This window comes from Oncorhynchus clarkii, chromosome 17, assembly GCF_045791955.1.
Source record: "Oncorhynchus clarkii lewisi isolate Uvic-CL-2024 chromosome 17, UVic_Ocla_1.0, whole genome shotgun sequence".
Classification (NCBI taxonomy): Eukaryota; Metazoa; Chordata; class Actinopteri; order Salmoniformes; family Salmonidae; genus Oncorhynchus; species Oncorhynchus clarkii.
In genome coordinates, this window is record NC_092163.1 from 77,215,486 (window position 1) to 77,231,686 (window position 16,201).

At 47.4% G+C, this 16,201-nt stretch overlaps 1 protein-coding gene across 1 annotated transcript in view; it reads left to right on the forward strand.

Moving 5' to 3' along the window:
* The window catches only part of LOC139371437 (dual specificity calcium/calmodulin-dependent 3',5'-cyclic nucleotide phosphodiesterase 1B-like), a 73,460-nt gene that overhangs the window by 50,658 nt on the left and 6,601 nt on the right, over window positions 1–16,201 (forward strand). Inside the window, exons 2-7 of the mRNA XM_071111853.1 lie at window positions 1,400–1,513; window positions 10,599–10,781; window positions 11,458–11,524; window positions 11,960–12,076; window positions 12,402–12,542; window positions 13,459–13,559. Of these exons, the coding sequence (XP_070967954.1) occupies window positions 1,400–1,513; window positions 10,599–10,781; window positions 11,458–11,524; window positions 11,960–12,076; window positions 12,402–12,542; window positions 13,459–13,559 (723 nt within the window). The remainder of the gene's footprint in view (window positions 1–1,399; window positions 1,514–10,598; window positions 10,782–11,457; window positions 11,525–11,959; window positions 12,077–12,401; window positions 12,543–13,458; window positions 13,560–16,201) is intronic.

The following is a 16,201-nucleotide window of genomic DNA, read 5'->3' on the forward strand; positions in this document are numbered from 1 at the left end:
GCCTAATTACGCACTCTTGTCACTGGTCCTCTCCACACGTAATGCTATTGTATTAAAACGCTTCCAAATGATTTATATTTTTCACTATCTCGCTCTTTTTACCTTTCTCTCTCTCTCTCTCTCTCTCTCTCTCTCTCTCTCTCTCTCTCTCTCTCTCTCTCTCTCTCTCTTCTGTCTTTCCCTTTCTCTCTGTCTCTCTCCTTCTGTCTTTCCCTTTCTCTCTCTCTCTCTCTCTCTCTCTCTCTCTCTCTCTCTCTCTCTCTCTCTCTCTCTCTCCTTCTGTCTTTCCCTTTCTCTCTGTTTCTCTCTCTCCTTCTGTCTTTCCCTTTCTCTCTGTCTCTCTCTCTCCTTCTGTCTTTCCCTTTCTCTCTGTCTCTCTCCTTCTGTCTTTCCCTTTCTCTCTCTCTCTCTCTCTCTCTCTCTCTCTCTCTCTCTGTCTCCTTCTGTCTTTCCCTTTCTCTCTCTCTCTCTCTCTCTCTCTCTCTCTCTCTGTCTCCTTCTGTCTTTCCCTTTCTCTCTGTCTCTCTCCTTCTGTCGTTCCCTTTCTCTCTCTCTCTCTCTCTCTCTCTCTCTCTGTCTCCTTCTGTCTTTCCCTTTCTCTCTGTCTCTCTCCTTCTGTCTTTCCCTTTCTCTCTCTCTCTCTCTCTCTCTCTCTCTCTCTGTCTCCTTCTGTCTTTCCCTTTCTCTCTGTCTCTCTCCTTCTGTCTTTCCCTTTCTCTCTCTCTCTCTCTCTCTCTCTCTCTCTCTCTCCTTCTGTCTTTCCCTTTCTCTCTCTCTCTCTCTGTCTCTCTCCTTCTGTCTTTCCCTTTCTCTCTCTCTCTCTCTCCTTCTGTCTTTCCCTTTCTCTCTGTTTCTCTCTCTCCTCCTGTCTTTCCCTTTCTCTCTGTCTCTCTCTCTCCTTCTGTCTTTCCCTTTCTCTCTGTCTCTATCTCGTTTTCCCTCTCACGCAGTTTCCCAGACATTTCAACCTGTTGCCAAAGCAGTCACTGAACATCTGCGCTGAGTTGCCAGCTCATAACATTGAAGCACAACATACAAATATGGGGGAAATTGCTTAGTAATTGCTGCCATCACACACCTGACTGTGTTTTGACCACAGTGCCGTCTTGCTGAAGATCTTGTTTCTGATAATACTGTTGTGTTATGACAGGAACCAAGGTTATTCATCACCAAAACGACTTCCTTCACTCCAACTTTAAATTAAACCTTTTTTAAGGCTTAAAAACTCTGACGAAGGGCTGATACAAAGCTGATACTAATAAGCAAGTGCAGTGTGCAATATTTAAAATTCTCTAAAAGCTTATTATTCATGAGACCAAAATCCTTCGTAAGGCCTATAGCATAAAGTGCATGTGAAGACTGTGGAAGCTGTTTGTTCAAAGTGGGACTCTCTTTCCAGGCTGAGGTGTATGGTCAAACAACTGGAGGAGAAAGACGTGAACTTTGAAGATCTGAAGAAGAACTTGGACTACACAGCATCCTTACTGGAGGCAGTTTACATTGATGGGACCAGGTACAGTACAAACTTTTTTTTATTTTTTTTATTTAACCTTTATTTAACTAGGCAAGTCAGTGAAGAACAAATACTTATTTATCAATGGCGGCCTTCCAAAAGGCTAAAGGCCTCCTGCAGGGGCGGGAGTTGGGATGAAAAATTAAAAAATGTAATAGAAAATATAGGACAAAATACACACCACAACCAGAGAGACACCACGACACTACACAAAGACAGACCTAAGACAACACCATAGCATGGCAGCAACACATGCCAGCACAGCATGGTAGCAACACAACATGACAACAACATGGTAGAAATAACATGGTAGCAACGCAATATGACCAGAACATGGTAGCAACACAACATGACAACAACATGGTAGAAATAACATGGTAGCAACGCAATATGACCAGAACATGGTAGCAACACAACATGACAACAACATGGTAGAAATAACATGGTAGCAACACAAAATGACAACAACATGGTAGAAACTCAACATGACAACACAGCATGGTAGAAACACAACATGGTAGAAACACAACATGGTAGAAACCCAACACGACAACAACATGGTAGAAACACAACATGACAACAACATGGGTAGCAACACAACATGACAACAGCATGGTAGCAACACAACATGACAACAACATGGTAGAAACTCAACATGACAACACAGCATGGTAGAAACACAACATGGTAGAAACACAACATGGTAGAAAAACATCATGACAACAGCATGGTAGCACCACAACATGACAACAACATGTTAGCAACACAACATGACAACAGCATGGTAGAAACCCAACATGACAACAACATGATAGAAACACAACATGACAACAGCATGGTAGCAACACAACATGACAACAAAATGGTAGAAACCCAACATGATAACAACGTGGTAGAATCCCAACATGATAGAAAACCCAACATGACAACAACATGGTAGAAATAACATGGTAGCAACACAACATGACAACAACATGGTAGAAATAACATGGTAGAAACACATCATGACAACAGCATGGTAGCAACACAACATGATAGAAAACCCAACATGATAGAAAACCCAACATGACAACAACATGGTAGAAATAACATGGTAGCAACACAATATGACCAGAACATGGTAGCAACACAAAATGACAACAGCATGGTAGCAACGCAACATGACAACAACATGGTAGAATCACAACATGATAGAAAACCCAACATGACAACAACATGGTAGAAATAACATGGTAGCAACACAATATGACCAGAACATGGTAGCAACACAAAATGACAACAACATGGTAGAAACTCAACATGACAACACAGCATGGCATCAACAAACATGGCAACAACATGGTAGCAACACAACATGACAACACAGCATGGTATCAACAAACATGGCAACAACATGGTAGCAACACAACATGACAACAGCATGGTAGAAACCCAACATGACAACAACATGGTAGAATTCCAACATGACAACAACATGGTAGCAACACAACATGACCACAGCATGGTAGAAACACATCATGACAACAGCATGGTAGAATCCCAACATGACAACAACATGGGTAGCAACACAACATGACAACACAGCATGGAAGCAACACAACATGACAACAGCATGGTAGAAACACATCATGACAACAGCATGGTAGCAACACAACATGACAACAACATGGGTAGCAACACAACATGACAACAACATGGTAGCTACATAACATGGCAACTTTTGTGTGATTATACCTCATGATACTGTAAGTTCTACTACACAATCCTCCGACTTACCCGATTATAAAAGAATGAGCTACCAAACCCGCTCACAAGGTTGCGTAATTCTTGAGTTCCTTGTGGTCTCCACAGATTTAGGGCATCCCATTGTTGGGATAACCTGCCAAATTCCTTGGATCTTGATTCCCTGGTGCTGCTAGGACCATTTACGACTCTGGTGTTAAATTGAGGATTGCAGTTGTTTCCATTGATTGTAATGGTTTATTTGTTGAAATGATTATGTTGTAATTGTAGTGTTGTAATTGTGGTGTGGTGAATGGAGTGATGTAATTGTAGTGATGTAATTGTGGTGTTGTAATTGTAGTGATCTAATTGTAGTGATATAATTGTAGTGTTGTAATTGTAGTCATGTAATTGTAGTGTTGTAATTGTAGTGATGTAATTGTGGTGATGTAATTGTAGTGTTGTAATTGTAGTGTTGTAATTGTAGTGTTGTAATTGTGGTGTTGTAATTGTGGTGATGTAATTGTAGTGTTGTAATTGTAGTGTTGTAATTGTAGTGTTGTAATTGTAGTGATGTAATTGTGGTGATGTAATTGTAGTGTTGTAATTGTAGTGTTGTAATTGTAGTGTTGTAATTGAGGTTTTGTAATTGTAGTGATGTAATTGTAGTGATGTAATTGTAGTGTTGTAATTGTAGTGATGTAATTGTGGTGATGTAATTGTAGTGTTGTAATTGTAGTGTTGTAATTGTAGTGTTGTAATTGTAGTGATGTAATTGTGGTGATGTAATTGTAGTGTTGTAATTGTAGTGATGTAATTGTGGTGTTGTAATTGTGGTGATGTAATTGTAGTGATGTAATTGTAGTGATGTAATTGTAGTGATGTAATTGTAGTGTTGTAATTGTAGTGATGTAATTGTGGTGATGTAATTGTAGTGTTGTAATTGTAGTGATGTAATTGTAGTGTTGTAATTGTGGTGATGTAATTGTGGTGATGTAATTGTAGTGATGTAATTGTAGTGATGTAATTGTAGTGTTGTAATTGTGGTGATGTAATTGTGGTGATGTAATTGTAGTGATGTAATTGTAGTGTTGTAATTGTAGAAACACGTGCACACACACAAACTACATCATCATATCCTTGTTTTCACTCTGAACACAAAGCTCCACATTATTAGACATTATAAGACATTATAAGTGTAGACTTGTCTATATTTAGTATTTCCCTAAGACATTAGCTGTTCGAAGGCCAACGTGTCTCCAGTGCTATGACCCCAGAGCACACTGATGAAGGATGTAATTCCGAAACTAGTTTCCCTTCAAGTTTTTCATCCAACAGAAATGAATCGTGTGCCGCTTAGAAATAAGGGAATAAAAGAAAACTGTGTCCCTGTCTCTCCCGTCTCAGACAGGGTCTGATTTGTTCTCTCTCCCTCCCGTCTCAGACAGGGTCTGATTTGTTCTCTCTCCCTCCCGTCTCAGACAGGGTCTGATTTGTTCTCTCTCCCTCCCGTCTCAGACAGGGTCTGATTTGTTCTCTCTCCCTCCCGTCTCAGACAGGGTCTGATTTGTTCTCTCTCCCTCCCGTCTCAGACAGGGTCTGATTTGTTCTCTCTCTCTCCCGTTTCAGACAGGGTCTGATTTGTTCTCTCTCTCTCCCGTCTCAGACAGGGTCTGATTTGTTCTCTCTCCCTCCCGTCTCAGACAGGGTCTGATTTGTTCTCTCTCCCTCCCGTCTCAGACAGGGTCTGATTTGTTCTCTCTCCCTCCCGTCTCAGACAGGGTCTGATTTGTTCTCTCTCCCTCCCATCTCAGACAGGGTCTGATTTGTTCTCTCTCCCTCCCGTCTCAGACAGGGTCTGATTTGTTCTCTCTCCCTCCCGTCTCAGACAGGGTCTGATTTGTTCTCTCTCTCTCCCGTCTCAGACAGGGTCTGATTTGTTCTCTCTTTCTCCCGTTTCAGACAGGGTCTGATTTGTTCTCTCTCCCTCCCGTCTCAGACAGGGTCTGATTTGTTCTCTCTCCCTCCCGTCTCAGACAGGGTCTGATTTGTTCTCTCTCCCTCCCGTCTCAGACAGGGTCTGATTTGTTCTCTCTCTCTCCCGTTTCAGACAGGGTCTGATTTGTTCTCTCTCTCTCCCGTCTCAGACAGGGTCTGATTTGTTCTCTCTCCCTCCCGTCTCAGACAGGGTCTGATTTGTTCTCTCTCCCTCCCGTCTCAGACAGGGTCTGATTTGTTCTCTCTCCCTCCCGTCTCAGACAGGGTCTGATTTGTTCTCTCTCTCTCCCGTTTCAGACAGGGTCTGATTTGTTCTCTCTCTCTCCCGTCTCAGACAGGGTCTGATTTGTTCTCTCTCTCTCCCGTCTCAGACAGGGTCTGATTTGTTCTCTCTCTCTCCCGTCTCAGACAGGGTCTGATTTGTTCTCTCTTTCTCCCGTTTCAGACAGGGTCTGATTTGTTCTCTCTTTCTCCCGTTTCAGATAGGGTCTGATTTGTTCTCTCTTTCTCCCGTTTCAGATAGGGTCTGATTTGTTCTCTCTTTCTCCCGTTTCAGATAGGGTCTGATTTGTTCTCTCTTTCTCCCGTTTCAGATAGGGTCTGATTTGTTCTCTCTTTCTCCCGTTTCAGATAGGGTCTGATTTGTTCTCTCTTTCTCCCGTTTCAGATAGGGTCTGATTTGTTCTCTCTCTCTCCCGTCTCAGACAGGGTCTGATTTGTTCTCTCTCTCTCCCGTCTCAGACAGGGTCTGATTTGTTCTCTCTCCCTCCCGTCTCAGACAGGGTCTGATTTGTTCTCTCTCCCTCCCGTCTCAGATAGGGTCTGATTTGTTCTCTCTGTCCCCTCTCAGACAGGGTCTGATTTGTTCTCTCTCCCTCCCGTCTCAGACAGGGTCTGATTTGTTCTCTCTCCCTCCCGTCTCAGACAGGGTCTGATTTGTTCTCTCTCTCTGTCTCTCTCAGACAGGGTCTGATTTGTTCTCTCTCTCTCCCGTCTCAGACAGGGTCTGATTTGTTCTCTCTCCCTCCCGTCTCAGACAGGGTCTGATTTGTTCTCTCTCCCTCCCGTCTCAGACAGGGTCTGATTTGTTCTCTCTCTCTGTCTCTCTCAGACAGGGTCTGATTTGTTCTCTCTCTCCCGTCTCAGACAGGGTCTGATTTGTTCTCTCTCTCTCCCGTCTCAGACAGGGTCTGATTTGTTCTCTCTCCCTCCCGTCTCAGACAGGGTCTGATTTGTTCTCTCTGTCCCCTCTCAGACAGGGTCTGATTTGTTCTCTCTCCCTCCCGTCTCAGACAGGGTCTGATTTGTTCTCTCTCCCTCCCGTCTCAGACAGGGTCTGATTTGTTCTCTCTCTCTCCCGTCTCAGACAGGGTCTGATTTGTTCTCTCTCTCTCCCGTCTCAGACAGGGTCTGATTTGTTCTCTCTCCCTCCCGTCTCAGACAGGGTCTGATTTGTTCTCTCTCCCTCCCGTCTCAGACAGGGTCTGATTTGTTCTCTCTCTCTGTCTCTCTCAGACAGGGTCTGATTTGTTCTCTCTCTCTCCCGTCTCAGACAGGGTCTGATTTGTTCTCTCTCTCTCCCGTCTCAGACAGGGTCTGATTTGTTCTCTCTCCCTCCCGTCTCAGACAGGGTCTGATTTGTTCTCTCTCCCTCCCGTCTCAGACAGGGTCTGATTTGTTCTCTCTCCCTCCCGTCTCAGACAGGGTCTGATTTGTTCTCTCTCCCTCCCGTTTCAGACAGGGTCTGATTTGTTCTCTCTCCCTCCCGTCTCAGACAGGGTCTGATTTGTTCTCTCTTTCTCCCGTTTCAGACAGGGTCTGATTTGTTCTCTCTCTCTCCCGTTTCAGACAGGGTCTGATTTGTTCTCTCTCCCTCCCGTCTCAGACAGGGTCTGATTTGTTCTCTCTCCCTCCCGTTTCAGACAGGGTCTGATTTGTTCTCTCTCTCTCCCGTCTCAGACAGGGTCTGATTTGTTCTCTCTGTCCCCTCTCAGACAGGGTCTGATTTGTTCTCTCTCCCTCCCGTTTCAGACAGGGTCTGATTTGTTCTCTCTCCCTCCCGTCTCAGACAGGGTCTGATTTGTTCTCTCTCCCTCCCGTTTCAGACAGGGTCTGATTTGTTCTCTCTCTCTCCCGTTTCAGACAGGGTCTGATTTGTTCTCTCTCCCTCCCGTCTCAGATAGGGTCTGATTTGTTCTCTCTCCCTCCCGTCTCAGACAGGGTCTGATTTGTTCTCTCTCCCTCCCGTCTCAGACAGGGTCTGATTTGTTCTCTCTCTCTCCCGTTTCAGATAGGGTCTGATTTGTTCTCTCTCTCTCCCGTTTCAGATAGGGTCTGATTTGTTCTCTCTCCCTCCCGTCTCAGACAGGGTCTGATTTGTTCTCTCTCTGTCCCCTCTCAGACAGGGTCTGATTTGTTCTCTCTCCCTCCCATCTCAGACAGGGTCTGATTTGTTCTCTCTCCTCTCTGTCCCCTCTCAGACAGGGTCTGATTTGTTCTCTCTGTCCCCTCTCAGACAGGGTCTGATTTGTTCTCTCTCCCTCCCGTCTCAGACAGGGTCTGATTTGTTCTCTCTCCCTCCCGTCTCAGACAGGGTCTGATTTGTTCTCTCTCCCTCCCGTCTCAGACAGGGTCTGATTTGTTCTCTCTCTCTCCCGTCTCAGACAGGGTCTGATTTGTTCTCTCTCCCTCCCGTCTCAGACAGGGTCTGATTTGTTCTCTCTCCCTCCCGTCTCAGACAGGGTCTGATTTGTTCTCTCTCCCTCCCGTCTCAGACAGGGTCTGATTTGTTCTCTCTCCCTCCCGTCTCAGACAGGGTCTGATTTGTTCTCTCTCTCTCCCGTCTCAGACAGGGTCTGATTTGTTCTCTCTCCCTCCCGTCTCAGATAGGGTCTGATTTGTTCTCTCTTTCTCCCGTTTCAGATAGGGTCTGATTTGTTCTCTCTCCCTCCCGTCTCAGACAGGGTCTGATTTGTTCTCTCTCTCTCCCGTCTCAGACAGGGTCTGATTTGTTCTCTCTCTCTCCCGTCTCAGACAGGGTCTGATTTGTTCTCTCTCCCTCCCGTCTCAGACAGGGTCTGATTTGTTCTCTCTTTCTCCCGTTTCAGACAGGGTCTGATTTGTTCTCTCTCCCTCCCGTCTCAGACAGGGTCTGATTTGTTCTCTCTCCCTCCCGTCTCAGACAGGGTCTGATTTGTTCTCTCTTTCTCCCGTTTCAGACAGGGTCTGATTTGTTCTCTCTCCCTCCCGTCTCAGATAGGGTCTGATTTGTTCTCTCTTTCTCCCGTTTCAGATAGGGTCTGATTTGTTCTCTCTCCCTCCCGTCTCAGACAGGGTCTGATTTGTTCTCTCTTTCTCCCGTTTCAGATAGGGTCTGATTTGTTCTCTCTCTCTCCCGTCTCAGACAGGGTCTGATTTGTTCTCTCTCCCTCCCGTCTCGGACAGGGTCTGATTTGTTCTCTCTCCCTCCCATCTCAGACAGGGTCTGATTTGTTCTCTCTCCCTCCCGTCTCAGACAGGGTCTGATTTGTTCTCTCTCCCTCCCGTCTCAGACAGGGTCTGATTTGTTCTCTCTCCCTCCCGTCTCAGACAGGGTCTGATTTGTTCTCTCTCTCTCCCGTCTCAGACAGGGTCTGATTTGTTCTCTCTCCCTCCCGTCTCAGATAGGGTCTGATTTGTTCTCTCTTTCTCCCGTTTCAGATAGGGTCTGATTTGTTCTCTCTCCCTCCCGTCTCAGACAGGGTCTGATTTGTTCTCTCTCTCTCCCGTCTCAGACAGGGTCTGATTTGTTCTCTCTCTCTCCCGTCTCAGACAGGGTCTGATTTGTTCTCTCTCCCTCCCGTCTCAGACAGGGTCTGATTTGTTCTCTCTTTCTCCCGTTTCAGACAGGGTCTGATTTGTTCTCTCTCCCTCCCGTCTCAGACAGGGTCTGATTTGTTCTCTCTCCCTCCCGTCTCAGACAGGGTCTGATTTGTTCTCTCTTTCTCCCGTTTCAGACAGGGTCTGATTTGTTCTCTCTCCCTCCCGTCTCAGATAGGGTCTGATTTGTTCTCTCTTTCTCCCGTTTCAGATAGGGTCTGATTTGTTCTCTCTCCCTCCCGTCTCAGACAGGGTCTGATTTGTTCTCTCTTTCTCCCGTTTCAGATAGGGTCTGATTTGTTCTCTCTCTCTCCCGTCTCAGACAGGGTCTGATTTGTTCTCTCTCCCTCCCGTCTCAGACAGGGTCTGATTTGTTCTCTCTCCCTCCCATCTCAGACAGGGTCTGATTTGTTCTCTCTCCCTCCCGTCTCAGACAGGGTCTGATTTGTTCTCTCTCCCTCCCGTCTCAGACAGGGTCTGATTTGTTCTCTCTCGCTCCCATTTCAGATAGGGTCTGATTTGTTCTCTCTCTCTCCCGTCTCAGACAGGGTCTGATTTGTTCTCTCTCTCTCCCGTTTCAGATAGGGTCTGATTTGTTCTCTCTCTCTCCCGTCTCAGACAGGGTCTGATTTGTTCTCTCTCCCTCCCGTCTCAGACAGGGTCTGATTTGTTCTCGCTCCCTCCCGTCTCAGACAGGGTCTGATTTGTTCTCTCTCTCTGTCTCTCTCAGACAGGGTCTGATTTGTTCTCTCTCTCTGTCTCTCTCAGACAGGGTCTGATTTGTTCTCTCTCTCTGTCTCACTCAGACAGGGTCTGATTTGTTCTCTCTCCTCTCTGTCCCCTCTCAGACAGGGTCTGATTTGTTCTCTCTGTCCTCTCTCAGACAGGGTCTGATTTGTTCTCTCTGTCCCCTCTCAGACAGGGTCTGATTTGTTCTCTCTCTCTCCCGTCTCAGACAGGGTCTGATTTGTTCTCTCTCCCTCCCGTCTCAGACAGGGTCTGATTTGTTCTCTCTCCCTCCCCTCTCAGACAGCGTCTGATTTGTTCTCTCTCTCTGTCTCTCTCAGACAGGGTCTGATTTGTTCTCTCTCCCTCCCGTCTCAGACAGGGTCTGATTTGTTCTCTCTCTCTGTCTCTCTCAGACAGGGTCTGATTTGTTCTCTCTCTCTGTCTCTCTCAGACAGGGTCTGATTTGTTCTCTCTCTCTGTCTCACTTAGACAGGGTCTGATTTGTTCTCTCTCCTCTCTGTCCCCTCTCAGACAGGGTCTGATTTGTTCTCTCTGTCCCCTCTCAGACAGGGTCTGATTTGTTCTCTCTGTCCCCTCTCAGACAGGGTCTGATTTGTTCTCTCTGTCCCCTCTCAGACAGGGTCTGATTTGTTCTCTCTCTTTGTCCCCTCTCAGACAGGGTCTGATTTGTTCTCTCTGTCTCTCTCAGACAGGGTCTGATTTGTTCTCTCTCTCTGTCTCTCTCAGACAGGGTCTGATTTGTTCTCTCTCCTCTCAGACCGGGTCTGGATGCAGAGGATGACCTCCAGAAGCTGCACTCTGATGGCGTGCCCACGGAGGTCACTGATTGGCTGGCTTCAACCTTCACTCAGAGGGCCCGCCGCCCTGCCCGCCGCTCTGACGACAAACCAAAGTTCCGCAGCATCGTCCACGCAGTGCAGGCTGGGATATTCGTTGAGAGGTAGATGGAAAACGTTATTATCCTCAATGAGGACGTTCACTTATATTATACTGCAAAGGAGGCTCACCCAGTGAGGTCGAGGAGGATGGTCCTCCTCATTCATTTGAGAAATAAATTAAATATAAAAAAATAAATAAAAAATAAACTCCTAAATAAAGTTGTGCATAGGGTTTGTAAAGTGTGTGTGTGTGTGTCACGATCGTCGTAAGAAGCGGACCAAAATGATATTTTAATTAAAGAAGGCACTTGAACACTGAATACAAAACGAACAACGACCGTGGAGCTATATACGAAATGTGCTGACACAAGCAACTAACATAGACAATCACCCACAACCCACAATGACAACACAGGCTACGTAAATATGGTTCCCAATCAGAGACAATGACTAACACCTGCCTCTGATTGATAACCATATCAGGCCCAAACACAGAAACAGACAAACTAGACATACAACATAGAATGCCCACTCAGATCACACCCTGACCAAACAAAACATAGAAACATACAAAGCAAACTATGGTCAGGGCGTGACAGTGTGTCACAGGGTCAGGATAAGTTCATCTAGGTTCATTAGCAGTGGAATGCATTATTCACATTCGGTTGAAACAAGGAAATTACAGATTCACTTCTGAGATTGTACCAATGCCAAACATTCCATGTGCTGTTGTTTCAGGATGTTCAGAAGGGCCTACACCGCTGCCATGCCTGACCAACCTGCAGCAGTAGTTAACTGTCTCCGGGTAACAACGTCTTATCTATTATCAGTCTATAAGTCTTTCATTGGGCAACACATTTTTAAAAACATTTTTTTTTATTTAACCTTTATTTAAACTAGGCAAATCAGTTTCCCTAAGCTAATTAGGCACCACATAGGGAGCAGAGCCAGGAGTTTCCCTGACCGTGTGACTAGTTTCTCCTGGTCAGGTCATGTGGACAAGAAACCAAAACCTTACTACAATATGATGTAGTAAAATGTCCACAGCAGGAGACCTTGAGCCTCTTGGTCGGCCATCACAACAATATGATCTTCATTGACTTGCCTAGTTAAATAAAGGTTAAATACATGTAGCTATCTTTTTTTTAATTAAATATCAGACTGTCTCTAACTCTTGATAAAAGTCAACGTGGACATAATGAGATCAGACTCTGTTCGTCTCGATCCTCTCCATCTTTAGGACATTGACCGGTGGAACTTTGATGTGTTTGCTCTGAACACTGTCTGCCATGACCACGCACTACAGACCCTGTTCCTGGAGCTGGTCACACGATACGGACTCAACAGCAGATTCAAGGTCTCCACCTAATCACTTCGCACATCCTCTACTATATATTTGACTAGTTTACCATAACTAACTCTTTCAGTTTCTGTACAGATTTAATTCTTCATAACAATTCAAACTTCTCTCGCTGCCCAAAAAAACACATGGTTTGTCTGTTGAAGTAAGCACACATATTTTCCTAGCTAAATGGAATTATTCTAAGATTCTTGCACAAGTCGTACAACTCGGGAGCAGATTCCGACACAGATGACTTTGAGAGGTTGATGATACAGTATGGACCAAACACAATGCACCGACTCCATGTGAACTCTCGATGTCATATGGCGTCCTATTACAGATCCCCATCTCCTGTCTGATGTCCTTCTTGGAGAAGCTGGAGAAAGGCTACAGTAAACACAGCAACCCCTACCACAGCAGTGTCCACGCAGCCGACGTCACACAAACCCTCCACTGTCTGCTCCTCCGTACAGGACTAGTGGTACAGTACAGCACCTTTTTCACTCAGTTTACAACAGATCATCTCTGTAATGTTGTATTTGAAATGGAATTTCCTGACCCGTCTATAGGCCCATAGTTGGCCTGCCAGGTCAGGTGACGTGGTGGGGGAAAATTCAAGGCACTAGCTGTAATGGATGGACGTGAAGGAAGCCAATTTATGTGATTTTTTTTTTTTTTACTGTAATCCAATGTAAATTACTGTAAATGTGAAATGGGGATGTTAATAACAAGTGTATCGGTGTTGGTCTTGCCTCCAACTCTGGTTACTGTATAATAATTATATAATGATAATGACTGTGCTATGTACACTCAGTGGCCACTTTATTAGGTACATCCATCTAGTACCGGGTCAGACCCCCCCTCCCCCCTCCTGCCTCCAGAACAGCCTGAATTATTTGAGGCATGGAAACGTTGCTCAATTGGTATAGATATATAATATGGCGCCGACCAGAGATTTGCCTGTTTGTGGCCCGCCTGTTAGCTTGCACGGTTCTTGCTATTCTCCTTCGACCTCTCTCATCAACGAGCAGTTTTCACTGCAGCTGACTGGATGTTTGTTCGTCTCACCGTTCTCTGTAAACCCTAGACAGTGTCGTGCGTGAAAAGCCCAGGAGGCCCGGCCGTTTCTGTGATACTGGAAGTGGCGCACCTGGCACTGACCATCATACCACATTCAAAGTTGCTTAGGTCATTTGGTCCACTCTCACGTTCAATCGAAGAGTACCTGAATACCTCGATGCCTGTCTGTCTGTTTTATAGAGACAACCACGGACAAGGGGACTCCCATGTCTGTAGGAGAAACATGTAAATGTGAATGGTGTGATTTACCCAATACAATGGCCACGGAGTATATATGATGTTTATAACAGGGGTATCTGTGTGGGTCTCACGTGCAGCACTGGTTGACTGAACTGGAGGTCCTGGCGTCACTGTTTGCTGCGGCCATCCATGACTACGAACACACTGGAACGACAAACAACTTCCACATTCACACAAAGTAAGATGACGTAAAGTGAGAATTACTGAGGTGTTCAAAAATGCAGAGAGAGATATAGTGCAGAGAGAGATATAGTGAAAAAGATAAATCATTTGGAAGCGTTTTAATACAATAGCATTGCCCCAACTATGCCAAACTTTTATTCTCTGATTCTATTAGATTACTGAAGTGTTTACGAATGTGTATGTGAGAGAGAGAGAGAGAGAGAGATTCTCAACTACTCACAGCTCCTGCATACTCCTTCTTAAGCAAACATATCTTATGGAGGGAAGGCAGTATTTTTAGCAGTAGATTTTCCACATAGAGACACAGATGGACCTAAGAACTCTGTATCCTGGCACACAGATGAACTCTTTATTTTGGGAACGAAACACGAGGGCCTGCTGCCATCAGCTAGATAGCTTGAAGTTATGAGCATGCAGTTCTCCTATAAAATGCATGCTCATATAAAATAAATACAAATACAAATTGTGCAGTATTTGGCCCTGAGAGAATCTCAATGCTCTGACATATCATCCATTTTGTATTTTTTAAATGTATTGCTTAATAAACACATATGCAAATGACTTTAGACAGTGGGTTTGATCAGGGGAACATTATGAACTACTTGCAGTTCTTTTTCAGTCCTTTACATCTATCGGTCCTCATCTCTCAGGCAGGGTAGCCTAGTGGTTAGAGTGGAGGGGCAGGCAGGGTAGCCTAGTGGTTAGAGTGGAGGGGCGGGCAGGGTAGCCTAGTGGTTAGAGTGGAGGGGCAGGCAGGGTAGCCTAGTGGTTAGAGTGGAGGGGCGGGCAGGGTAGCCTAGGGGTTAGAGTGGAGGGGCAGGCAGGGTAGCCTAGTGGTTAGAGTGGAGGGGCGGGCAGGGTAGCCTAGTGGTTAGAGTGGAGGGGCGGGCAGGGTAGCCTAGTGGTTAGAGTGGAGGGGCAGGCAGGGTAGCCTAGTGGTTAGAGTGGAGGGGCGGGCAGGGTAGCCTAGTGGTTAGAGTGGAGGGGCGGGCAGGGTAGCCTAGTGGTTAGAGTGGAGGGGCGGCAGGGTAGCCTAGTGGTTAGAGTGGAGGGGCAGGCAGGGTAGCCTAGTGGTTAGAGTGGAGGGGCGGGCAGGGTAGCCTAGTGGTTAGAGTGGAGGGGCAGGCAGGGTAGCCTAGTGGTTAGAGTGGAGGGGCGGGCAGGGTAGCCTAGTGGTTAGAGTGGAGGGGCAGGCAGGGTAGCCTAGTGTTTAGAGTGGAGGGGCAGGCAGGGTAGCCTAGTGGTTAGAGTGGAGGGGCGGGCAGGGTAGCCTAGTGGTTAGAGTGGAGGGGCAGGCAGGGTAGCCTAGTGGTTAGAGTGGAGGGGCAGGCAGGGTAGCCTAGTGGTTAGAGTGGAGGGGCGGCAGGGTAGCCTAGTGGTTAGAGTGGAGGGGCAGGCAGGGTAGCCTAGTGGTTAGAGTGGAGGGGCGGCAGGGTAGCCTAGTGGTTAGAGTGGAGGGGGCGGCAGGGTAGCCTAGTGGTTAGAGTGGAGGGGCAGGCAGGGTAGCCTAGTGGTTAGAGTAGAGGGGCAGGCAGGGTAGCCTAGTGGTTAGAGTGGAGGGGCGGCAGGGTAGCCTAGTGGTTAGAGTGGAGGAGCGGCAGGGTAGCCTAGTGGTTAGAGTGGAGGGGCAGGCAGGGTAGCCTAGTGGTTAGAGTGGAGGGGCAGGCAGGGTAGCCTAGTGGTTAGAGTGGAGGGGCGGGCAGGGTAGCCTAGTGGTTAGAGTGGAGGGGCAGGCAGGGTAGCCTAGTGGTTAGAGTGGAGGGGCAGGCAGGGTAGCCTAGTGGTTAGAGTGGAGGGGCAGGCAGGGTAGCCTAGTGGTTAGAGTGGAGGGGCGGGCAGGGTAGCCTAGTGGTTAGAGTGGAGGGGCGGGCAGGGTAGCCTAGTGGTTAGAGTGGAGGGGCAGGCAGGGTTGCCTAGTGGTTAGAGTGGAGGGGCAGGCAGGGTAGCCTAGTGGTTAGAGTGGAGGGGCAGGCAGGGTAGCCTAGTGGTTAGAGTGGAGGGGCGGGCAGGGTAGCCTAGTGGTTAGAGTGGAGGGGCGGGCAGGGTAGCCTAGTGGTTAGAGTGGAGGGGCAGGCAGGGTAGCCTAGTGGTTAGAGTGTAGGGGTGGCAGGGTAGCCTAGTGGTTAGAGTGGAGGGGCGGCAGGGTAGCCTAGTGGTTAGAGTGTAGGGGCAGGCAGGGTAGCCTAGTGGTTAGAGTGGAGGGGCGGGCAGGGTAGCCTAGTGGTTAGAGTGGAGGGGCAGGCAGGGTAGCCTAGTGGTTAGAGTGGAGGGGCAGGCAGGGTAGCCTAGTGGTTAGAGTGGAGGGGCGGCAGGGTAGCCTAGTGGTTAGAGTGGAGGGGCAGGCAGGGTAGCCTAGTGGTTAGAGTGGAGGGGCGGCAGGGTAGCCTAGTGGTTAGAGTGGAGGGGGCGGCAGGGTAGCCTAGTGGTTAGAGTGGAGGGGCAGGCAGGGTAGCCTAGTGGTTAGAGTAGAGGGGCAGGCAGGGTAGCCTAGTGGTTAGAGTGGAGGGGCGGCAGGGTAGCCTAGTGGTTAGAGTGGAGGAGCGGCAGGGTAGCCTAGTGGTTAGAGTGGAGGGGCAGGCAGGGTAGCCTAGTGGTTAGAGTGGAGGGGCAGGCAGGGTAGCCTAGTGGTTAGAGTGG